Source organism: Ambystoma mexicanum, chromosome 13 (genome assembly GCF_040938575.1).
Source record: "Ambystoma mexicanum isolate Mex_15411 chromosome 13, UKY_AmexF1_1, whole genome shotgun sequence".
Classification (NCBI taxonomy): domain Eukaryota; kingdom Metazoa; phylum Chordata; class Amphibia; order Caudata; family Ambystomatidae; genus Ambystoma; species Ambystoma mexicanum.
Window position 1 is genome coordinate 371,242,012 of NC_090938.1, and position 23,153 is coordinate 371,265,164.

At 43.5% G+C, this 23,153-nt stretch overlaps 1 protein-coding gene across 2 annotated transcripts in view; it reads right to left on the minus strand.

Annotated features, from left to right (window-relative positions):
• The window catches only part of TOX4 (TOX high mobility group box family member 4), a 583,240-nt gene extending 560,564 nt beyond the window's left edge, over positions 1-22,676 (minus strand). Inside the window, exon 1 of one of the 2 annotated variants that reach the window (XM_069633904.1) lies at positions 22,572-22,676. In XM_069633904.1, coding sequence (XP_069490005.1) covers positions 22,572-22,649 — 78 coding nt within the window. In that variant the 5' untranslated portion in view covers positions 22,650-22,676. The remainder of the gene's footprint in view (positions 1-22,571) is intronic. The other variant, XM_069633902.1, reaches the window with a different exon arrangement.
• Between the last annotated feature and the right edge of the window lie 477 nt (positions 22,677-23,153).

Below are 23,153 nucleotides of genomic sequence, written 5' to 3' on the forward strand. Positions count from 1 at the left end.
TTAGTCCCAATTTCTAGGATACCTGGTGTACTCCCCTCCCAGGTTTCTTCTCCACTTTAATGTTAACTTTTCTCACAGCTTTGGCTTTGTCTGGTGTCTTCTCCTACCAGGACATCCTCGTGTCATTCGCTTTACACACTTGCCCACTGTGAGACAGGCATTGCATCAAGAGAGGACACAAACAGCAAAAATATAGTTCAACCAAACTTCATTAATAATCAGGAAGGTGTAATGCCTAACTAACCTTATGCTATGGCAGAATTTCCCTGCCTAAAGAAATCTAAAAGAGGTCTATTTTAGGAAGTCCAAAAGCAAAAAGTCTTCCTATGTCAAAACCTATGCTTGTCTTCACAACTACAACAAAACTAGTGGAGAAAATGCTCTCAACCAAAAAGTCAGTGTTCAAAAACAAATGTTCACATGATAACAATGTAAGTTCCTCAAAGGTTCTCAGATTCAAGTTCAATATAGTTCCAATGTAACTTAGTTTCAACAGGGACTGAGCAAGCTCTAGAGTTACCTTCTGTAGATTCACACGTATCACAGTTCATATGAAATGGGTCTCCTTTCCCCAAATTCAAATGCAAGTTCATACACCACACTATAGTCTTGGGACTCCCTTTCCTAAGACAAAAGTTCTCAAATGTTTAACTCTCTGGGTTTCCTTCCCCAAGAGTCACTCCCAGGAGTTAATTGGTTACTGTTAGGAACAAGATTCCCGTTTATGTGAGGTTTTCCCTTCAGTTGTGTACCCCCCAACTTTCTGCTGCTGTTTTACACCATAGTCTGACTTTGCCAGTGGAGCACAGCCTTCTGCTGCACTCCCCTGGGCTTTTTCGCTCACTTTGTTATGGGGAAACTGACATGCCCTTACAGGCAGTCAGTAATGGAAGACCATTTTCCTTAGTCATTGTCAATGTTGCAGCCTTTCTACAACATGTTGCAAGTGCCCAATGTACCTTATAGTACAGTGAACTTGGGTCTTTCTAAAGGCCCTAGGCACCCTCAAAGTCTGTATGTGCCTTGGACGGGGCTGGTGGCAGCTCATCTTTTTTATATATTTTCAACCCTTTCCTGCCATACAAACCGCATTTACCGCGTTTGGCACAAATAGGTGACCTGGCTCCAAAATGGCCATGCCACGAGTTTCTTTGTCCTGTCCTTTGGCCATCTTGCCACTTCGCCTTCCCCAGGTCGAGCCGACCCGGGTCAGTCCTTATTTGGGCATGCATTCTCCTGCACATTGCCAAGATTTCACAGACTTCTGCATGTTTTGTGTGTGCCCCCCCAGGATGTGGACTGGACTGTCTAGTTGCAATCCACATCCTGGGTGCCAGAGAGTCTGGTGTGCTTTGAATGACTGGGACCACTGTGGTCCGTGATTGGTCCACGTATGGTGTGCCTGTATGTGAGTAGATCTCCCACTGGGTCCTCCTCTTTTTGGCGCAAAGGAGATTCTGGATAAGAGAAGGCTCCAAACACCCATACCATGTCAATCTCTGGATTTCTCACTAAACAAAGGATAGGATCCAAGTATCCTGAAACCAAGAAGCTAAGTCGAGGAACCGCTGGAAGGTTTGGCTCCCTGAGCCCGCTGTTGTCCTGCTGAACCCTCTGCATCTGATCGAACAAGAAGGTCTGCAAAGACGCTTTGACCCATTGGAATAGTGGGACTAACTACTCTTGGCACCTTCATCAAACCCTGAAAGTAAGTCTTCTCAGAAGTGTCCCTGGGCCAACCAGTGGACTGACCAGCTTGTGCCGGACCTTTGCTCCGACACCATTGCCCTTTCAAGGAGACCCTTGAAACTTGGTACATCGCAAGCTCTATGTGCATGGCACTCACACCGAATTCCGTACACTTGACATTCCCAGGTCTGGAGTAAAAACAGAGCGCCCGAACCAGAGTACACGTGGTTACCCTGTCGCCCAGCCAACTTCGCTGGTGCCTTGCTGCTGTGCCCCTCTGTGCCCTGAAGCCTGCCGCAGTGAACCTGGCCTGATCCATCCACCAGGAGCAGAGAAAAATCACCACTGTCCAGTTTGGGAATCATCGCTGTAACTTTGCTGCTGAAAGCCGCAGAGCCACACAATTGCTGCATTTGAACCTGCAACCGAAGTGGGCTCGACTGCTGAAGTTTGGTCCGGAGTGCGCCTGGGGTCGGTGAGTAATTTCAACCCTTACAGGTGGCCCCTAGCACATGCATCCATTTTTACGCACGAGTGGCCCCTGAGGGCCCCTCTCCTTTCCACAGATAGCCTGAGCTATCGAACTATTCCCAACTCCTGGAACCTGTTCTGCCCTCTCGGTGAGACCCTCCACGAATGGTGGGAACTTATTCTGCATCACCTCATCCACCTTCCTGAGCTGCTACAGACCCTACAAGAGACCCCGTTTCCGCCCATGTGCACTATTGCGTGCGCCAGCATTGCAAGTACATTTGAACAATAGGCTCCCCTCTTCTTAGGGACTGAACTGCACTTCAGTTAGGATTGTGATCACTGCAGAACTGCCTAAAGACTCTTTGCACTACGTGCTGCCTTCCCTTTCTAGGTGTTGGACCCATTTCGTGCATGAACCCTTTAGGCCACTTGGTCTTGTATATATGTATTTTAATAGGATTGCATTGGTTTAGAAGTGTTATTGTTGATTATTACTGTGTGTTGAACTTCAAAGGCCTTGACTAAATGTACTTCTATTTTTTTTATATAGATACACCTGTCTGGAAGGGATTTGTAGTGTCCTTTACTCTGTGTGCTCATTGAGGTCTTTCAGTCACCCTCACCCCTCCTGAGACCTAGTCTTGACCGCCGCCAATGCTACCTTGATTGGTCGGGCTCGTCCAGAAGGTTACCCTGTTCCAAGAAACTGCCCACCATGTCAGAGTTCAGAAATCCATCTGAACAGTTACCAAATGTTCATAGGCCTATAAGTTAACGTGAAAGATTATAGGGTCCGCTTGACCCCTCCTTCAATTAGATTCACCAATGGATCACACCTCTTAGTTGCTTGTTAAACTGTTTTGCGGCTTCTGGTCTAGGCTCAGTTGTCAGACCACACGATGCAGCCATCACAGGTCACACAACCATAAGTTTGCCAGAGCTGATTTGAATGTTTTCCAAGTTCAAGTCTCTCTGGAGAAGTCTCTGTGGTTATGATGGCGTTATAGAATTTCTATTGTGCAGGTTCATATTGTCACTTTTGCCAAAAGTCAGTATATATAAGTGTTCACTGTATGGGCTAAAATAGCCCCTCATCTCGTTTGGCTCATTAGCCCCTTTTGATAACTTCAATCTTCACAAGCCTCAGGCTTTTCATTACGTTAAGCATTCAAGATTTGCCAACGTTCAACTTTTCGTTATGTTCAGTATTCAAGTTTGCAAGCATTCAGCTTTTCATTAGGTTTAGTATTCAAGATGGCGAGCTTTGCGCTCAACAGCCCCTCCTCTGACACTTACCAGACTGCAATTCTCCTTCGGTGGGTGCTTCCCTCTCCGTGTTCCAACCTTCCTGCTGGACTCCGCCTCCGCTATTCGTAGCGGTCGCTCTCCCCCTTCCAGACAAGGGTTCTTAGTACGGCACTGCACTTTCGGCGGGACTTCAAGGAAGCTGGTCGGGGTTTTGGCATTTTGGCTTCTCGTCCCCTCCGCACAGCACTTACCAGGTTCTACAATCCTCCTGCACCTCCTGTAGCACTCCTACTCCTCAAACCTCTCTCTTCCTCCTTTTGCCCGCCACCTTTTATATGTTCCCTGACTGTTCATGTATTTCAAATGGAACGAGCCATGCCCAATTGCCTGACTTTGTGTAAACTAGTGTGACATGCCTGATCCTCGTGACAATATGCATCTAAGCCCCTCTTCCTCGTCACAGTACCATAGTGGTTTTTACAATGGGAAATCTGTATTGCTTCTAGTTGCCTCTTCTTCCCAGTACTCAAAGTGAATTTACCAGGGATGATGGAATAAGACTGAGAATAGCCCATAAAGGCTAAGGGATGGGAGAGTATGTCAATATCTGGAAAGGGGGGGGGGAAAAACATGTCTCGCCATCAGACACCCTCTCGCCAATTCCCAAGGACCCTCCACTCGGTTGATTCTGCCTTGCTTGTCCACCCTGAGGGTCAGGATCCAAGAGCGATGGCCCTTCCCTGACCACCTGAACAGAGGATCCCCAGGGTATTAGATGCAAGTTTATTCAGGTTTCTCAGACAACTTTACTTTGCCTGGTATGCTCTCCTGCAAGGGATTTCTCAGGAGTTGTACTTGACACTTGCAAACTTGTATATATCTTGCATTCATTCCATTATTTCCTCTTTTTAAACATTGGGTCTCATATTCCCTTTAATGCGCTTCCTTTATCTTTGTCGTTGATAAGGTTGCCAAAGTGCCCTAGTAGCCTAGCTCCGCTCCTGAGGACTCACCGGCTTTCCATGACATCCTTCAGTTCTTGGTAAACAGAAAGTGGCTCTTTGCCGTCCCGACCCCACTTCCCGGGCTCACCGACTTCACTTGTCTGCTCCCGCGTCCTTCCCTGCTCCTGCCTGCTGTGTTCTTCTCCGTGTTGGGGCGGCGTGGATACTGCTCTCTGGTTCCCGCTAATGCCATGATGTCTTCCTCAGTTAGCTCCACAGTCTTCCAGGCAGCACAGTATTCCTTGGTCAGCACCGAGAGGACGAGGCTTCACCAGCCAGAGTCTCCCATATGTCAGCTGGTTAGGGTTTTTAAATGTCCAGGTACGCATGTGCTCGCAACCACTAGAGCGCATCTTGTGCTTCACGCATTTACTGATCCTTCTTACTCAATTCAGCTTTCTAGTTGCAGTACTTTCACATGCATGAAAAAGATAGTCAGTTCTTGGTAACTTATGTACAGAGCATCGGAAGATATTCTCAGTAGCTTCCATGGGTGGTTGAAGGGAGCCATGATAATATGCGATTAAATCATGGGGAATCGAAGGGGTATCCATAAAAGGAAAAGGGGGATGATAAGATATATGATAAGGCATTTATAACGCACCTATACACAAGTGTTTCAAGGTGCAACTAGGCAAGGTAGGGGGAACAGAGGGAAGACAGAGACAACGATCTTACTAGGCCAGGTGACATGGAGATCACGCAAGTGCAGGGGATACCATGTCTCATCCGATGATGTTGTGTCCTCAAATAGCCACCCCCAGGGACAGGTTCAGGTAGCGGCTGCCATCCCCAGACCACACGAGGAGAGGTTACCCTCCACACGTAAGGTCAATTGGGATCGCCTAGAAGCGCATCTGTGGAGGCAAACTTTAACTCTGCCACAGTCGCTACCTGTCGCGCGTCTAAGATATGAACTTGACTTTCACTCACTTTATGCCCATTACTGTTAGAAAGAGTTAGCAGTTCATAGACTGATCCTCGTTCCTGTAGATCAGTCATTCTATCTAGATATACACGATCTCACTAATACAGGCTCCAATTCCGTTTTATCCGACCTTGGTGCAGATGAAGAAAATAAACTTGCACAATGTGAGTGCACACAACCAATTCTCATAGAGAATCCGAACAAAGCTAAACTCTTATTACTAGGCAGAATGTCTCAACTAGTCTGAAAAGTGCCAAATCGTTTCCCATATATGGTATGGTAATACCCAGAGGTTTCTAAGCGCGGACCCGGGGATCGAACCTGTGTTGCTCTGTGCCGTCTTGCTTCCAAGGTGAGCACGTTGCCGCTGAGCTATCCTCCTGAGACACGTGAGAAGTCCTGTTCATATGTCCTCCCATACATCAGAAGATTCCCCAATCCCTCTTGGCTTCAAGAGCTACTACATTTTCATCTTAATTTGATAAAAGCCAACGAGACGAATCGTATACGGAATAAATTAGATCCCTCTGCTGGCGCCTGCAATGTCTGTGAAGGTGGTCTCACACAAGATCTAAAACACATTTAAACTAATTGAATTTCATCAAAATCAACTTATGACAATTGTTTCTGAAACATTGATGCCATGTCGTTAGTTATTTTTTCTTGTTTAAAAGACTCTGGATCGTATGGTTGTTAATGGAAATGCTATTTACTTTCAAATCAGTTTCCGCTAATGTTATTTCGTGTTTTTTTCTTATCTTGATATAAATTTATAATTGTATTTTAAATTTTAATCCACCATTATTGAATAATAATTTATCATATTTCTGTATAATTATTTTAATTGTTGTGGATCTTTTTGTATTTTTCAAAGTGATGAAATGTGATTATTTTTCTTCTTTTTATGACTAAATGCACAATAAAAAAACTAAAAACAATAAAGATGAGCTCATCGGATTAATCACAGTTATTAGCTTGAAATTTGTATCCCTGATGTAAGGTAGTACAGCAAAATTGTCATATTGTGCGGGGAAACTGTTTTACGATTCTTTCTGAAAAACAAATGACCTTCAGTACTAAGGGCTATGTGCACTAGGAATAATGATTCTTACCATTCAATCGAATATTTTTTTTAATTCGTTTTATTAGACATTTAAATAACTTAAAAGTATAAGACATGCGTACAAAAGCATGGTCACATTTGGTAAGCACTCTGCCACCCAGTTCGTCCGCGGGTAAGTGTTGACAGCCAAACCTTTTATTATTCAAACACTCTTTTTCCTTACACCATCTTCAGACTGGTAACAGTAAAATGTTATTGCCCCCATTTGATTTAAGTCATAAATGATCCATTTAGCAGATCGTTTTTGAAAGGGGTCCAGATATCCTTTGGCCTGGTAGACATCCAGCTCATTCCCTGATGCAATCCATACCATAACAAAATGTAACATCTCAAAGCTAGGCTATTGGAGGTGGACCTCGCCCACCATTTTTGCAACACAATGTTTAGCCAATAGGAATAGTAAGTGAGTGAGCTTCTGAGCATATGGCCCAATGTCTTTGGTGTATCCTAATAAAGCTCTCAAGGGAGATATTGTAAAGTTTTCATTCAAATGTTCACCAATATATTTAAATGCCTGAGACCAGAACATGAATAGATTCTTACAACGCCATGCCAGGTGGAAAAACATTGTCTGGGTCTTCTCAACAACTTTCACAAGATCGAGAGCTCTCTGGGTAATAAACAGATGGGCATGTGTATAAAACTTCAAGTGAAGAAGTTTAAAGTGCAGGGGTCGAAATTGAGATTAGATCAGCAGGAGCTAAATGCAACTCCTGGGTATCCGGCATTATCCAGTGAGCAGGAGCCAGGAGATAGTACATAGTGTTGCGCAAATCTAACTTCAACATAAGATGTAAACTTAACATTTTGCTCATTTTGTTATGACCCATTATACTTTAAATGTCATATAGTTGTATCCTAATGCTTATATATAGATTGTTCCAAATGTACACAGTTGGCCAGGGAGCCAAAAGGTAGCTCCTGGTAGCGGTTGTTGCCACGTTAACGAGGCTCTTTTTGGCTACAAGCCTGAGCTAAATAGCTCCAAGCTTCCATCAATAATGAACCATGTAGCGACTATTGAAAGATATTTCTTTAGGGCACATACATATTCCCATATATGCATCATCTGTAGTTTGTATTTCACTTATGAGACACAATAGGAAAGCAGGCCTGTGAAGTGGAAGCTTCGAGAGACCGGCGTAAGAGGAAAGCAGACTGGAACCCTTCAGCAGATGATTGCGAAAGAACTCAAACACGCCAATAAAAGTTAGTAAATCCACCCAGAAGCAACGGGAACACCGGGGAGTATTCCTAGTTTGGATACAATAGGAGTCCGTGTGTTGCATGTACAAGCAACTATATCAATCTCATTTATTTTACGCTTTATTCCTTTTAGACGAACAGTCCTCAGCAACGCAGGAGCAGCTAATGCCCTTTAAATCGGTACATGTGGCCGGTCTACAACGTAGGAATAACAGAATAAATAAAAATTGCAGCTAGCCAGTAACTCTCAAAACCCAGTAATGCAAGCCCACCTTGAATCATACAGGCTATTTACTTTTTCCAGCTGATTCTTGCTGGTCCAGCCCAAATGAAATCAATTATGATGCTTTTCAATGCCCCCAAGTATTTTTGTGGCAACACTATTGGGATATTTAAGAACAAACATAACAATCTAGGGAGTATTTTCGTCCTGACAAGTGATGTTCTGCCAATGAAAGGCAAGCTTTTCCATTTTGCAACAGTGTTTTTCTTTTTCTCTAGGGATAATTCTTAGTTTTATTAAAATATGAACATTGGGAGCATTGCAATTTCTACCCCTAAATATTTTGTCTCGTCAAGGTGACAATGGAATCCAACTCTTCTGCAAGTTCGATAGTACCATCATCTGTGAGAGGAAATGGGACTGATTTGGTCACATTTACTTTTAACCCAGAAAATTGTTCAAAGTTTTATGTGTCCAACATGATGGGTGCCAGGTTTCCTAGGGGGCTCCTAACCATCAAGATCATATAATCCGCATACAAGAGATAATTTGTTCATGCGACCATAATTGTATGCCCCAATAAATATGTTTCTCCCTCACCAACACAGCAAGCGGTTCGATGGCAAGGGCGAATAGCAAAGGAGAGAAAGGGCACCCCAATTCTGTACCACTCTTCAGTTTAAAGTTACCGGTGAGCACCCAGTTTATATGCAGTTTTGCTGTGGGGTGGGAATAGGATAGTCATGAAGTAGTGCAGCCACTAGAAGTTGCTGGGTCTAAAGAATGCCTTAAGCTAAGTATGCACCTGATGCCATATGATGTTCACTGTGCCGGATTGGTCCACCAGCACACAGTTCGGCAATATTGGGATTAATCTATTTGCTAATATTCCAGAAAGAATTGTATATCTGCAGTAATGAGTGATAAAGGCCTGTATTACGAAAAGTCTGATGGGTCTTTATTTTGTTTATGTAGTAATACAATCATATGCTCTGTGACAAATTATATGGAAGTTGCCACTTTTCCCCAAGGGGGAGCCCTTTCCCAAGAGGCCATGGAGGCGAGGCTGCTACCCCGATAGTCCCTGGTATAATGCTGCAAGATCTCATGGGGAGGGACTTCTCCCCAAGCCCCTCTGAAAGAAGGATAACCATCTGGGGTACAGCCGTTCCGAAAACACCAAACCTCTGCCCCCACACACTGTAGACTCATTTCTATACTAACCCCTTTGTAGACAGTAGTCCTGTCTGCTGTTGTAAGGCATACTACCTCAAGGTCTTGGAAAATACTAAGACAAAGAAGAAAATCATGAACTGGAAAGAGGTGGGACACAGGAACAAGAGAGAACGATACCAATAAGGAACTGCAGTGTTATAGGCTTCTGCAGGGATGTGGTTCCTTCTACAACATATAAACCAAAGAGGGACTACCCATCAGGGAGACACAGCTTACCAGGACGAAAGACTGAAGCCGGGGAAGCACGAAGGAGATGCAGAGAAGGCCATGACGGAGCTGAGAGCAGTCTGCTCCAGGAGCTGAGAGGACAACTGGACCGCCCTGCGGCGCCAGACAGTACCTGGAGGCTGGAAGACGGTGATGCGAACGCAAAAGAAGCAGCGTCCATACGGTAGGTCCAAAGGCCGTGCAGGAGATCCGCGAGGTGGAGGCACCGAGACACGCAGATGCCTGCGCAGCACACAGAGTAGTAGAGGGACCCCAGGAAGAACCGGCCCTGTATCCCGACAACAGTAAATGTAGCAGGAGAGGTGCGGGGACCCGTAGGAGCCGGAAAGTTCAGGAAGAAAAAACCCTGTACACACATCCAGGATGGGAGATGTTCCCCAAGATTTTTTGGGACAATGCCAGGAGAAGGGAGGCATTCTCCTGGCCCAAAACATATATATATTGTTTTGGAGCTTTATACATTGTTTCGGAACTTTGTGATATGGGGAAGGGAGTAATTCCCCCCAAGCTATCTGAGACTGGCTGTCAGGAGAAGGGCGGCAATTTCCTGGCTCACCAAGGACCATCACCCAGGGGAAGGGAGGCATTCTCTTGGGACCAGAATAGTGCTACTTTATTCTTTAGTTTATAGCCTAACGGACAGACGTACAGTTGTCTTGGCACAGGATGTTGGACACTTTTACTTTAACAAACATCCGGACAGACACCTTAGATCTTTAGTTGAGGTAGGGAAACCCCTCTTGGGACCAGGGAAAGATAGGTTATCTCTCTTACATTATTATTTAATAAAAGTCTTTGGCCCCGAATATGCCACCTTTGCGTCAGAGTTCTTCTTCTGCACCCTTACACCTCCCTCATAGTTTCTGGTAAGGTAACACTCTCAACTGCAGTATTATACATACTTAAAGAGATGTAGGGCCAGGGTTGTTGTGTGGGCTTTAGAAAATTTGGCCGGTAACTCGCACATGCCAAGTGATTTCCCTCCCAGAAAATGTTCAATAGCTGTGCATATTTCTTGCACTGTAATTTGAGCATTAAGAAAGCTTAGCTCTTCCGGCTCCAACCAGTACAGATCGACCTGGCTCAGTTATTGATCTATTTCTAGTACCGATGTATACATTACTGAGGAATACAATTGTTTATAGAATCGAAAAAAAGATGTCCCTTATCCCAGAACTACTGCAACATAGATCGCTATGCTCGTTTTTCAAATTTAGAATGGGGGCATTCGTTTTAATTATCCGTGTTAACCAGGCCAGCACCCTATCAGATTTTTGTCCCTTCCCATATTGCAATGGTTTACTCTTACCTCCCAAATATATACACTCCCATTGTGCAGTTTCTTGAAATTGTTGTAATCATAATAAATATCTGCCAGCAGTGTGTCATTCTTTGTTTGATCGTATTCTCGTTCAAGACGTTTCAATTTGTTCTCATGCCTGTCCGGCTCAGACCTGAGTTTGTAGGACCCTATTTTTCTTTTTTTCCATATTCAGAGACACTTAAACGCCTCCCACAGAATGACTGAATCGTCGTCCAAGACCACATTTACATCAAAGTATTGTATTTCTTTTTTTATTTCTTTTTTATTTCATTTTTTTAGGTCTTCTTTAAACACTGTCTGTCAGGGCTTCCGCCTTAAATGTCGATCTCTGCTTGGCCACCTGCCCTATGGGAGCATTAAGTTGTATCCCCCAATAGGGAGTGGTCAGAAAGCGTCCTGGGGTATACAGTGCATTCCTTCATCAATCTCGGCCCTAGAATTGGACAAAATAATAACCAATTTTGGACAATGCATGTACGACAGAATAAAAAGATAACTTCCCTAGATCAGGGCACAACATTTGTACTTGCCACTAGCCACTGGCTAGTTATATTTGGCTTGTGCCAAGTACGAAAAGGTGTGCTGTGTGTATGTATAGAATTGAGGTGCAAGTGTGGCTGTCTAATAGCTTAGAACTTGAATTTTTGCCCTCTGCCCTAGCAGGGTTCTACTTCTCCATATATCTACAAGGTTATATAATTCACATAGCTCCCGTATTCTTTGCTCTGCCTTTGAGATGGGACAGGTTACCCGAGAATATCTATCCATTTGTGCGTTCAGTACTGTATTAAAATCGCCACCCCACACCATCAGGGTACCCTTATATTTTTATAGTTGGTACACAATCAAATTACCGTGGAGTATCCACATTTGGCAGGTAGATATTAATGTGACAGTATAGCCACGAAAAATGCCTACAACCACCAAGGTTCTTCCCACCGAGTCTTTCGAAAACTCCAACAGGTGAAACCCTAAGGAACTGTGTATAATCGTAGCAACACCTCTAGCATGGGAGGAATATGAGCATAATATATGTGACACTCCGACTTCCTAGCAAAGAGAGTCTACCAGTTAGGGTGTAGGTGTGTTTCTTATAGGAAGGCCATTCCAATGTGTCGTCTTTCCAAATAACATTGGCTTTTACCATCTTTAGCCCCCTATTAATCTGTGCAGTGATCGGACCACTGTATCTAATCTATTGTTCAGGGCTTACATGACATCACAATCAGCCCTACAGATAAAGGGAGCATTGACACTCACTCCCTATAAATAGGCAAATACTCCCAAAAAATAAAAATAGGGAGCACATACTCCCAACAAAAAATGCAACCAAACACATAGGAACATGTTCCCCTTCTTTCATCCACACAGCTACATGGATCGGTTGGATCACAAAGTGCCACAGGAAGAAGCTCTACTATTATTACTGCTTAATCTGAAGAAGAGTAAACGCACCTTTTAATATGCATGAATAATTTGGTGCAAAGACATATTCCTTACAAACATTTCTGTTTTACAACTAAAACCATTTTTACTTGCTTATTAAATACTAACACTTCAAATGGGACTAACTTTTTTACTCTGTAAAAATGTATTTATCTAGAGCACGGATCACAATCCTCCCCAAATGCCTTTAATCATCAACTAGCCAGACAACCTTTGAATGTCAAGAATGCTCCAAATGCCACAACCATCAATGTACATCAGTGTACATTCTTCCCACATGATAACAATCTTTAACAGTTTTGAACCAAAACAACATCTATAACAAACAGGTGACCTAGAACTCCCCCTGGCTCCCTAACAACTGACAGCGCCCGATGGTCAGTGATCCACCCTCTCCCAAACAATAATCGAGTAATTCACTGGAAGGCAGCACAAGCCAAACAAAAGTTCACCCGTTTCTTCAGGTATTTAGTTATCCTGTGACATAATAGTATTCAAGCAAACTATAACAGTGTTAAACACTCACTTAAACTAAACCAACAGGAGCATATAGCACAGCACATGTGTTGTGACCTGACGAGCTACCATTCTTCTTAGAGCCACCAGAGTGGCCTGAAGCTGAGATGTGCGACAGCTCCATAAACTCATTTGCCACTTCAAATAAGGCAATTTTAATGCATTATTCATTTATAACATGCTTCATACCAGCGAGGGGTTTCCAAGCTCAAGCTTGGTATTCAAACCTGTGTTGCACTGCCTTGTCTTGCTTCCAAGACAAACGCGTTGCCCCCAAGCTATCCTCCCTCCCAAAAGAAAAATATCTTCCCATTGTACTCCACCCTGAGCCTGTCCGGTAACATCATAAGAGCATATCAGGTTTTTGGACCTTAACACCTGTTAAACATTGTTGAAGGTTTTCCTTGAGGCCTATACCCTGGCAGAGAAATCTGGGAAAATGCGGACGGAATCGGTTCTGTATTGTAGTAGTATTTCTCCCGTGCTGTCCTTCATATGGTGTACCGCTCACTCCCGGCTGTTTGAGTCTCGATGAGGAAGTGCAGCCTGTGGGTCTGAGCCCTCTGCAGGTCTGGCTCCTCTTCGCGTCCCACAGCATCAACTGCACCGCCACAAGGCCCTGGGGAAACCACCAACGTGTTCAGCCCCGGCTAGCTCAGAGGCGCCCCCCCGCCCCCGGGTTCCCTAGCTGTAATGGATCACCACCTGTGCTCCATATGCAGGCAGGAGTGCTCCATTCCACAGGTTACAGAAGTATTACTTTGAGGTGGTTCCGGAGCTCAAAGATGAGCCACCATCTCGGCCAGATTCTCACGTGCCCCTCTAATCCCCATTCCATCTGAGTTGAGTCTGTGTTGATTGGGGAGCAGGGGGAGGAGGAAGAAGTTCCTCAGAACCCTAACTAGTCAGGGAGAGTAAGAAACTAGGAGGAATTAATGATCCAATCACACTGCCATTAGGCAGCCCAACCAATGTGTGGCTATGCGCTTCTGCCGGGTTTGACCTGGTCCTGCACCCCCAACAAGCGTGGGTTATACAGGACTTCAGACAAAATTACGAATCTGAAAATCATTGTGTTACAGTGCATGGCTGTGAACTTTGCAGAGCAATGGGAGTGCCTCACTCTGGAAGGCTAGACACTCACTGGCAAAAGGGGAAGCAATTTCTATAAGTAGGTAGAATAGAGAACCCATTCACTACTGCCACGGTAGAGCAAGAATACTTTTAAATAACCCAGCTCTGTCATTGTGATGTATGCAGTCTGTAATTGAAGGAATCCTTTCCTACATGGCAGCAGGGACGTCATTTGGGGGTAGCATCTGATAACCCTGCCCCTCTGCTACCACTAGACCTGTCCGTGCTACCCCTAGGTCACTGGACAAAGAGGCATTGCCAAGAGCAGATATCTGTGCTGCACCTGAAAAAGGCAGTTGTAAATGCAGCTAAATGTGCCACTGCTTTTTTCACCTGGAATCTAGATAGCTGAGAAATAGACGGGAAGCAGGAAAAACCATGATGCCGCCATCACTGACAGGAAGTCCATTAGTGAAGAATTCCTGAATGGTTGGGTACAGAGGCGGGGCTGTCTGTGCAGCTCATGTCCAGTACTGTAGCAACAGGAAGGCTATGGGGGCTAGGTCTAGCTAGCTGGGAATGTGTAAGAGCATCCTTCAGTACTCAGTGACAGCACAGCATGAACGCAAATCTAATCAGTGTTTCTTGTTGTCTGCTTTGCACATCCAGTGAGCCACTGAGCCTGTGATGAGAGGGATGTGCCCCAGTGGTTTCAGCCACCCATTCTGCCTGAGCACTGTGACACCTGGCCCAGATCTGCCAGACCTGCTTCACAGGCACACTGTAGATAGACGCAAGGTGAGATTATTTACATGAAGTTGCCTTCCGCCTTTGAAATAAACCATGTGTTCCTTCCTCAAGCAAATAAGTATAAATTTGGAAGGATAATTCAGGGGCAATGCACTTGCTTTGCAAACAAGTGGATGCAGTGCAACATGGGTTCAGTTCCTGTTGCGGTGCTTGAAAGCTGGAGGAGGATGGCATTAAGCAAGATATAAAGCACCAAAGAAAATAATAAAAATGGGCCTTTTCTAGGGGTGAACTCAGAGCTGCTACTGCCATTTACATTTTAAAATTTAAAAAAAACTGCAATTACTGTGACCTACAACACATCCTTCCCCTCTAACAAAAAAAAAAACGGTGGGTTACTAACCAAACAGGAAAAACAGAAAGGTGATGGCTGGAAAGTTACAAATCATTCATAACCACTGACACAACTCTGGCCAATCCTCTGGACCGTTGTTTTTCTGGTTGGACTTGTGTGGTTCAGTTGTTGGTTCCAGTCTGTGGCCAGACACTTGACAGGCACTGGATGCCTGCGCTTTGAGGTCTAGGCCTCTTCGAGATGCTGCGTTTACAGTTTAGCCCGAGTGATGTACAATAGTCCAGGTTGTTATGTTGATGTCTGCTAACATTCACAGTAATTTACATTCACAATAATTTGGTAATATGGCCCTATTATCACCACTAAAATAGATTACCATATTAATGCTACATATGGTGATCTATTCTTGTATGAAATGTATATCGTATTACAGTGATATTGTAATTATCTTTTTCTCTGTGCATTGAGGAGCAATGCTATGTAATGCAGCTTCCTGTGTTGTCAATGGGTGAAAGGTCGTGTGCCATCACTTCCTGTGATGTCACTTGGGGTGGGGTCTAAAGACATCACTTCCTGTGATGTCATCAGCAGTGAAGGGTCATGTGATATCACTTCCGCTACCCCTAGTATTTTGATTAAATGACGTTGCTGCATGACAGAAAAGAATGTATGTTTCAAATCAAAAGGAAAAAACAACAAACTGATGGCAAACTGCCAAAAATGTAGCTTCAATGATGTACTGCGTTCAAGATATTATACATATTTAAGAATGATTGCCAAATATGAATACATGGGTCCTCAATACGGTTCACAAGTTGCTTCTCCTCATTAAAGCACTGTGTGCCGCCTGTACGAATCTTTTAAATTCACTTTAAATCAATTGACTCCAAACGGTTGAGGCAGGCCTCATCGTCAGATAAACAGAAATTAATGATTACAAATGGGGGCAGTTTGTGTTGTAAATAAAAAGCACTGTAGGTAGGCACGAATATTAACTCATTGAGGATTTTAAAAAAAGGATAATAAAAGTGCTGTATTATGTGTTGTGTGCAATAGTTACGTCTCTTTTTAAGGTCATTTGCATACCGTTTTAAGAATTTTCTTTAAGAAAAAAATAGAACAATAAAAGGGGACTTTTTATTGAGACCAGACTCGAATTGCCATGTTATTTTCCCCGCAATCCCACCAACACAGAAAATTCGGCCAGTTTTGCAAAATAGGCGTACACTTTTTGTTCTTCACTGTCCGTCAGGCATTCAAGAACCTCTTTAGACATCTCTTTTCAGATGCTTATGCAGGAACACATTTCTCCTTAGAAAATGTTTCAAGAATCCCTGACTGTATTCAGATCTTTAATACAATGGGGCTAACACCCAAGAGCTTTCACAGTCACTGCATTACCATTGAGTGTATAGTATTCATGGCAATAGGCACCCGTGTTCTACCTCAATGTTTTGATTAGGTATTGCTAGACTACCAGTGTTTCTGAAAGGGTAATCTTGTTTCAAGCCAAAGTCTCTTACTAAAGAGACAGCCAACAGTGTTTCTGCATGTTTGGGCCTTCTAGACATGAAGGGTGGGGTATCAGAGGGGGTGCAATGGGAAATGTGTAGGCACCGTTGGTTGTCAGGTTCAAGCCCAGTTATACAGACTTGCATGCTGAGGAAGAATGCCTACCCTCATCCGCTCCGTTCTTACTTTCACATGGCAACACCTCAGCTTGGGCAGAAACCAGATGAGGTGGGGTCCGCACGGAAATTACCTTGTTCATATTTGGAAGGCCTAAAAGAACGCACAATTCCATACCCAGACACAGAAAGGGCAATATGTTTGGGGTAAAGCCACAGAATTGAAGAGTCCGTGTGTTCTGAAAAAAGGAAATGGTCAGACTGGAATGATCTTATTGTCTTTTTCTGTCTGCATTTTGTAAGCGGGTAGTGTGTTTTTTGATTTTATCACTTATTCCGAATACACTGAGGAGAGATTTTTCATCTTTTGAAAAGTTTGCTAGAGACGCCCCCACAACCCTATAGAGTCAACTTTGTTTCCCAGCATCAAACCGTTAACCTCCTTAGTATACATCCTCTGAAAAGGGCCCGTTCGGATATCACCCTCCAACGCACCCAAAAGTTCAAGCACGAGACACAGACTTTATTTTACAGAGCCAAAAAGAGACAAAACAGCACAAGAGTGAACCTTAGTGGTGACAAATGGAAAGGGGCCATCGTCTATCTTTAATGTGTGTGTACTTCAAACAATGGGTACAATAATTCCACATGGGCCCACAGCAGCCATGACTGGGGCAAAGGGCGTTTTGGGGTAGAAACAAAGTCCTCACACCAAATCCGATCTTGAGTTTTTGTTTTGAGGCACAGGTCGGTCCTAGCCCTTTTCACACAGTAGCAATGATGTACAGGAGACTGCCTCTCAAAGGAAGAGTGTATTTATTCTGTTCGCCGATGTTGGAGGGGGATATTTTCTAGTTGTCCAATGATCCCAATATCTTTGGTTAGATCTTCTACTGCAGAATCCCCTACGAGCGAAGAACAAACTTTTTGAATTTGATTGGATCAGCAACTGTGCTAAATGTGACTCTCTCCAAGATTTCAACAAGGCTCCTTTTGGCCATAAAAAAATTCGTAGCATGGCTGATTATTTGGTAAAGTGTCCAGCCCCGCACATTCATTACAAATATCTGCGTTTCAGGTTTAACCTGTGGCCAACCACTGTTCTGCTAGCAAAAAGGGGTCAGATTCCAAGTGACCAGAACTTTGTCGGTTTTGTGCTGACCATTTGCAACAAGAAACTCTGCAGCACCTAATTGTAGATTGTCCAGCTTTGGCAAGGGAACGACAACTGTATTTCAAAAATGTGATTTGCATCTATCGATCTTTAGATTCCAAAACTATATGGCAATTCATATTTTCCAACTCCAAGCTTACCATAAAAAATTGCCATAGTTCATTTTCTTGATGCAATTTTTCTGTTACAACCGAATGTCTAATTGCAATGAAACTATGGCAAGAATATAACATGGACTGTTCCAACTTCAGCAGAGTTGTGCTATTTTTGGGCACTCCACTTCGCCACTGGAAAGCCTCATTTGCTGGTCTCTACTTGTATTGTCAACTGTGTAATGTCTTGTAGGGTTGGATTTAATTCTTCCTGAAGTTGATTTGTTTGTTCTGTACATCTTGTGGGACATTATCTTGATGGAATTGTTTTGACATCATATTTAAGTTGTCAAAGAGAATTATTAGTGTCTTTATGATTTTGTTAATATTCCTCATTTTATTTTTTGTATTATGCAACATGTTTTATTTTGAAAGGTTGATATTTTTAGCCAACCAAATAAACAAAAATATATATATATATATCTTTGGTTAGGCTGAAAAACTGTCCATGAATCAGTTTATCATCCATGTTCAAAAAAGAGGGGAAGAAAGGAAATATTAATTTTTACTATTTTGGAAACTGGGCGAGTCTTATATACTTCAAGGTGCTCTTGAAACTGGGAATTGTGTGCTCAGATAGGTGCATTTTAATATTTCTGGGGAAAAATCTTGAGTAATGGGTGGAGCAACTCTGCATTTTCAATGGCCATTTGTCTATTCTCTTTCATTTCCTCTGTTTCGTTTTTAAGTGGGTTGTGACAAATAGCAGGATTACGTCACTTCTCCCCAGGGGAGCCTTTCCCTGTGGGGCTAGGGAGGTGAGCCTGCTATGTGATACCTTGCCTAGGAATAGAGGCGAGAGGAACCACACTGGGAGAAACTCCTCCCATGGGGACAATGACTCCTGTTGCAATGAGGAATTCCCTTCCCAACTTACTCAGCAATCCAACAATGTAAACCCTGGAGGAAGAATCCTTATACATCTGTTACTGCGATGTTTCATGTGAAAACAAGTGCTTGGTACTGAGGCGAAGAAAACTAATGAAGTCATAGCGAAAATGACTAAGATACAGAAGAAGGACTTCCACGAAAGGCTGGGGAAGCCCCAGAGCAGCATCATAAAAGCAGGAAGAGAGAGAGAGAGAGATCATCAAGAGTGACACCCAGGAGTTTAAAACTAGCTGCATGAGGGATGCTGGGGAATTCAGGAAAACGCTGCTTCCCAAGCTGAGGAGGAGCTGTAGAGAACAGGTGCCAGAGTTGCAATGTTCGAGGGGCAGACTAGCGAGAGTCTGTCAAGCTGACTCTACTCCTAGAAGGGACACACAAGGAAGGATGGAAGCTGCAGAGGATAGGTTCCAGAGCCGCCCTGTTCAACGAGCAAGCTAGAGAACCTGCAAAGTTGAATCCTGTCCCAGGAGGCACACACGAAGAGGGAGTGGTGGCCGAACCAGGGAGAGAGAACCCCCTAATCCAGTGGTGCACAAAATGCAACCTGTGGGCTGAACGTAGCCCTTCAGGACAATTCACATAGTTTAATATAGTGGTGCCTGACCTAAAGTCTGTCAGTCACAGGTTCAGTAATGTAGATTTGTGAAACCATTGTGGTCCAGTTTTTATCTTTGCATCACGATACATGCAGAACATACTTTCATTCTCCTAATACAAATAAATCAGTGGTAATGCCACGTGTTACAGTAAAAAAGTTAGAAAACATACACCTTAAAACCAAGAGGTTTAATTTGAACTCAAATTCGTGCACTGAAGCACCTACCACCCACTCATTGCCATGGTTAGTTTGGGACTTGTGTGGTCCATTCGGCCCTCCAGGAAAACAGGTGCACCATTGCCCTAACTGAAGCCAAGACCACCCCCTAGAAGCAAGCTGCAAGGTGCTGGATGAAGAAAGTGACCTCAGAGCAAGAACCATCCCGACAAGAGGAAGACAAACTAAGAAGCAGAACGCTGACCGGGTGATGCAGCCCCACTACACAGAAGTTAACAGGGAGAGCGAGAGACCCGGTGAGAGGGGCGGTTACAGAGTTTGAAATTCAGGGGAACCGGGCGCCATTTAGCTCCTGCTTGTTGCTTTGAAGAGCCTGGTTAGCTTTAAACTAATAGCTCCCAGGAGCTACTTTTGGCTCCACAGACCAGCTAACGTCAAACAAAAACACCCACGTGAATTTAACTGTATGCATTTGGGACAATCTATACATAAACATTAGGAAATATGTATACAACATTTAAAGCATAAGGGATCATAAATAATGGAGCAAATTAAAATGTTTGCATCTCATGTGGAAGTTCGACATGCAGAACGTTGTGAACTAGCACCTTGTTCCCCAGTGGTAGCTTCTGGTGACTGGTTAATGCTGCATACCCAGAAGCTGCTCTTTGCTCCTGCTTATCCAATCTCAATGTTGACCCCTGGGTTATAACGATGAGCATAGTCATAATCGTCACAGTGAGAAAAACAAATATAATGCTGAAGTACTCGTTCCAGTGAGACACAGGTTTTTAAGGAGAGGGAGAAATATCTCAGGGCAATATACAATGGTGCCAGTGAGATACAAATAGAGGAGAGGAGAAAACATCACTGGGCTAATCATACTCATTCCTGTTAGATACAACCTAAGAAGAACATCGAGAATCTTTACTGGGTTCATCATCCTGATCTCAATGAAAGACAAGCTAAAGAACAGTTAGAATCAGTACTGGGCCCATCCTACTCGTCCAAATGAGAGACCAAGTACTGTGAAGACTGAGAATCATTACTGAGTGTTAATCATTACTGGGATAAGCACACTCATCCCAGTGAGAAACCAAGTAGCAAGAAGAGCGAGAATAATTACTGGGCTCAGCATACTCATCCCAGTGAAAGACTAAATACCCAGAAGAGCAAAAATCATCACTGGGCTAATCATACTCATCCCAGTGAAAAGCCAAGAGATCTGAGGATTACGAGCTCTGCTAAGCAGATAGCTGTTTATAATCCTCAAGACATAAATTGGGTGTCAGAGTGAGACTTTCAAGCTCATATGAGAAGAATAGAGTGAAGGAACCTCAAGCAGAGCATATGCGCAGAGGGATTTTAAAAGCTGAAAGGGAACAAAAGGGCGTGGAAAAGAAGCTTGCTGAGGAAGCAGCTCAGGAGAAGGGAGTCATTCTCCTGGATTTTAGCTATTTAGTATTAGTCAGGGTTCGAAATTGAGAGGAGCTGGGAGCTATTTAGCTCTTGCTTGTAGCCCAGAAGAGCCTGGTTGGCTTAGCACCAACAGCTACGAGGAGCTACTGTTAGCTCCACTGGCCACCTGATGCTGAACAAACGTGCTTATGTGACATTAACTCTGTGAGGTTGAGACAATCAATAATAAGCATTAGGAAACATCTCTATGACATTCAAAGCACAAGGGTACATAAATAATGGACAAAATGTTACATTTGTATATTATATTGAAGTTAGATGCACTAGCTTCTAGTTCCTCAGTGGTAGCTCCTGCTCACTAGTTAATGCAGAACAGAGGAGATGCTTTTAGCTTCTGCTTATCCAATATTAATTTCGATCCCTGGTATTAGTTGTAGGGTTAGAACAGCTTAGGTTTGGACGGAGGACATACTTTTACTTTGGACTGCACTACGGAGGACAAGAACCTTATTGTGTTAGGTAGGGAAAACCATAGCTTAGGAAAAGCTATGGGCATTTTCTTATTATTTTCAATAAACGTTAATTAATAATGGCAACTTCTGGTCTGTCTCCCCTTGACCCTCCATAATTGGCACCTCACTCTTTGTGAGGAACTCTCGATTTCTTATGTCAGCCCCTGGGCCCAATGCGTCCAATCTCTATCCTGATATTTTCACTTCCAGTTTGCAAATACTGGAACTCTTCATCCTTCAATGTTTGCTCTGCTTCTTTTCTTGGAAGGGTTTGTTCTATATTTAAGGAAAATCTGATATATATATATATATATATATATATATATACACAGACCATAGTCGGATACTGGGAGGGGTACTAACCTCAATACTTTTTTGAGGAATTAGCTTGATATTTTGGGTGTCTTCATCATAGCATTTTTGGGGACCTTATCCTTGCTATGGTGTCCATCCTTAGAATATTGTGGATACATATGTATTGCTTATGTGTTAAAACAGATACCTAAAGGACAGCCTGATAATCCAGGGATGTGATGGCATTTTATTGGTTAAAATGTGGGTACTTTCATCATTATTAAGGGGATTCGTCTCGAAGTTTAATCACGATAATTGAGGTGGGATACTAATGTCCTTCCTTTGGGAATGCAGAGTTAATAGAGGAGAGGCTTCGTTTCCCACTTAGGGAGCAAATAATGTTCCTTTATGACCTAATCCAGAAACTGTTTAGTTTACAATTGCCAGAACTCTCAAGTTTCCCGGGCCGTGCATGAGAAGGCAGTGCACACTGCAGTCCTGGTTTTGCTTTGAATTCTGAGACTTGTGCTTTTCCTAAATTGCAAATATCAAAGAAAAAAATCCAAGTCCCGGAATACAAAGGAGAAAAACAGGGCTGGGTGTACTTCTCAGACATGGCCACCAGAAATTTGAGAGATCTGCTATTGACCATTGAAAGGACCGATCGTATACGTTTGCAAGATGTCGGGGAATAAGCTAGGAAAAAGTGATGGGTGGGTGGACATCTTAATCAGTAGTAGAGGCTGGATCGGGGCCTTTTTGTGATTAAGGGAGAAAAAGACTTACATCTTTTTAAAGATTTGATCCCCCTGTACAATGTTTTTACACGCCTTTCCTTTCTCCCTCGGTCCCGGTCCCTTCACTCTCTGAGATCGTACCCGCCTCTCACGAGCCGACCTTACCTCCATCGCCCCAGCCGTCACCGCCGCTCCCCTGCCTCTCCTCCTTCTTGTTCCTCTCCTTCCTGCCTCACCTAACATGGCGGCTAGTGCCACTAAAGGAAGCGACGGAACAGGAGTTTCCTGTTCACAAGGTGGTAGAGGTAGTGTTCATACTGTGTAATTCGGGAGCCATGTTGGATTTGAGTTGCTTCATACGGCACCGTACCAGATTCAATAACTTGTTCAGAAAGCATTTGTGATTGATGCTCTTAAACGTGTCGTTGTGCCTAAAACCTCACAGCATGAGTGTGCATAATATATAATGCTAATATGCTTGCAATTGACTGTTCATTATAGCATTGTAACCATATGATAACGTGTTTCGAAAAACATTTTGCTTCTGGTGTTACTGTGAAACTTTAAGTGAAGAGGACAATTCCAGGATGGATTCTTGCTTGGTAAGGGCGCAGCTATCTTTGTTTTGGAAACCGACCATCTGCGCTTTTAACGAAACTTGGATCTGCTGTACCAGTTAAGTCAAGTGGAGGTATCTTTCTAAGAAGTGAGCATCGTATGGCATCAATTATTTGATGCAACCAACGT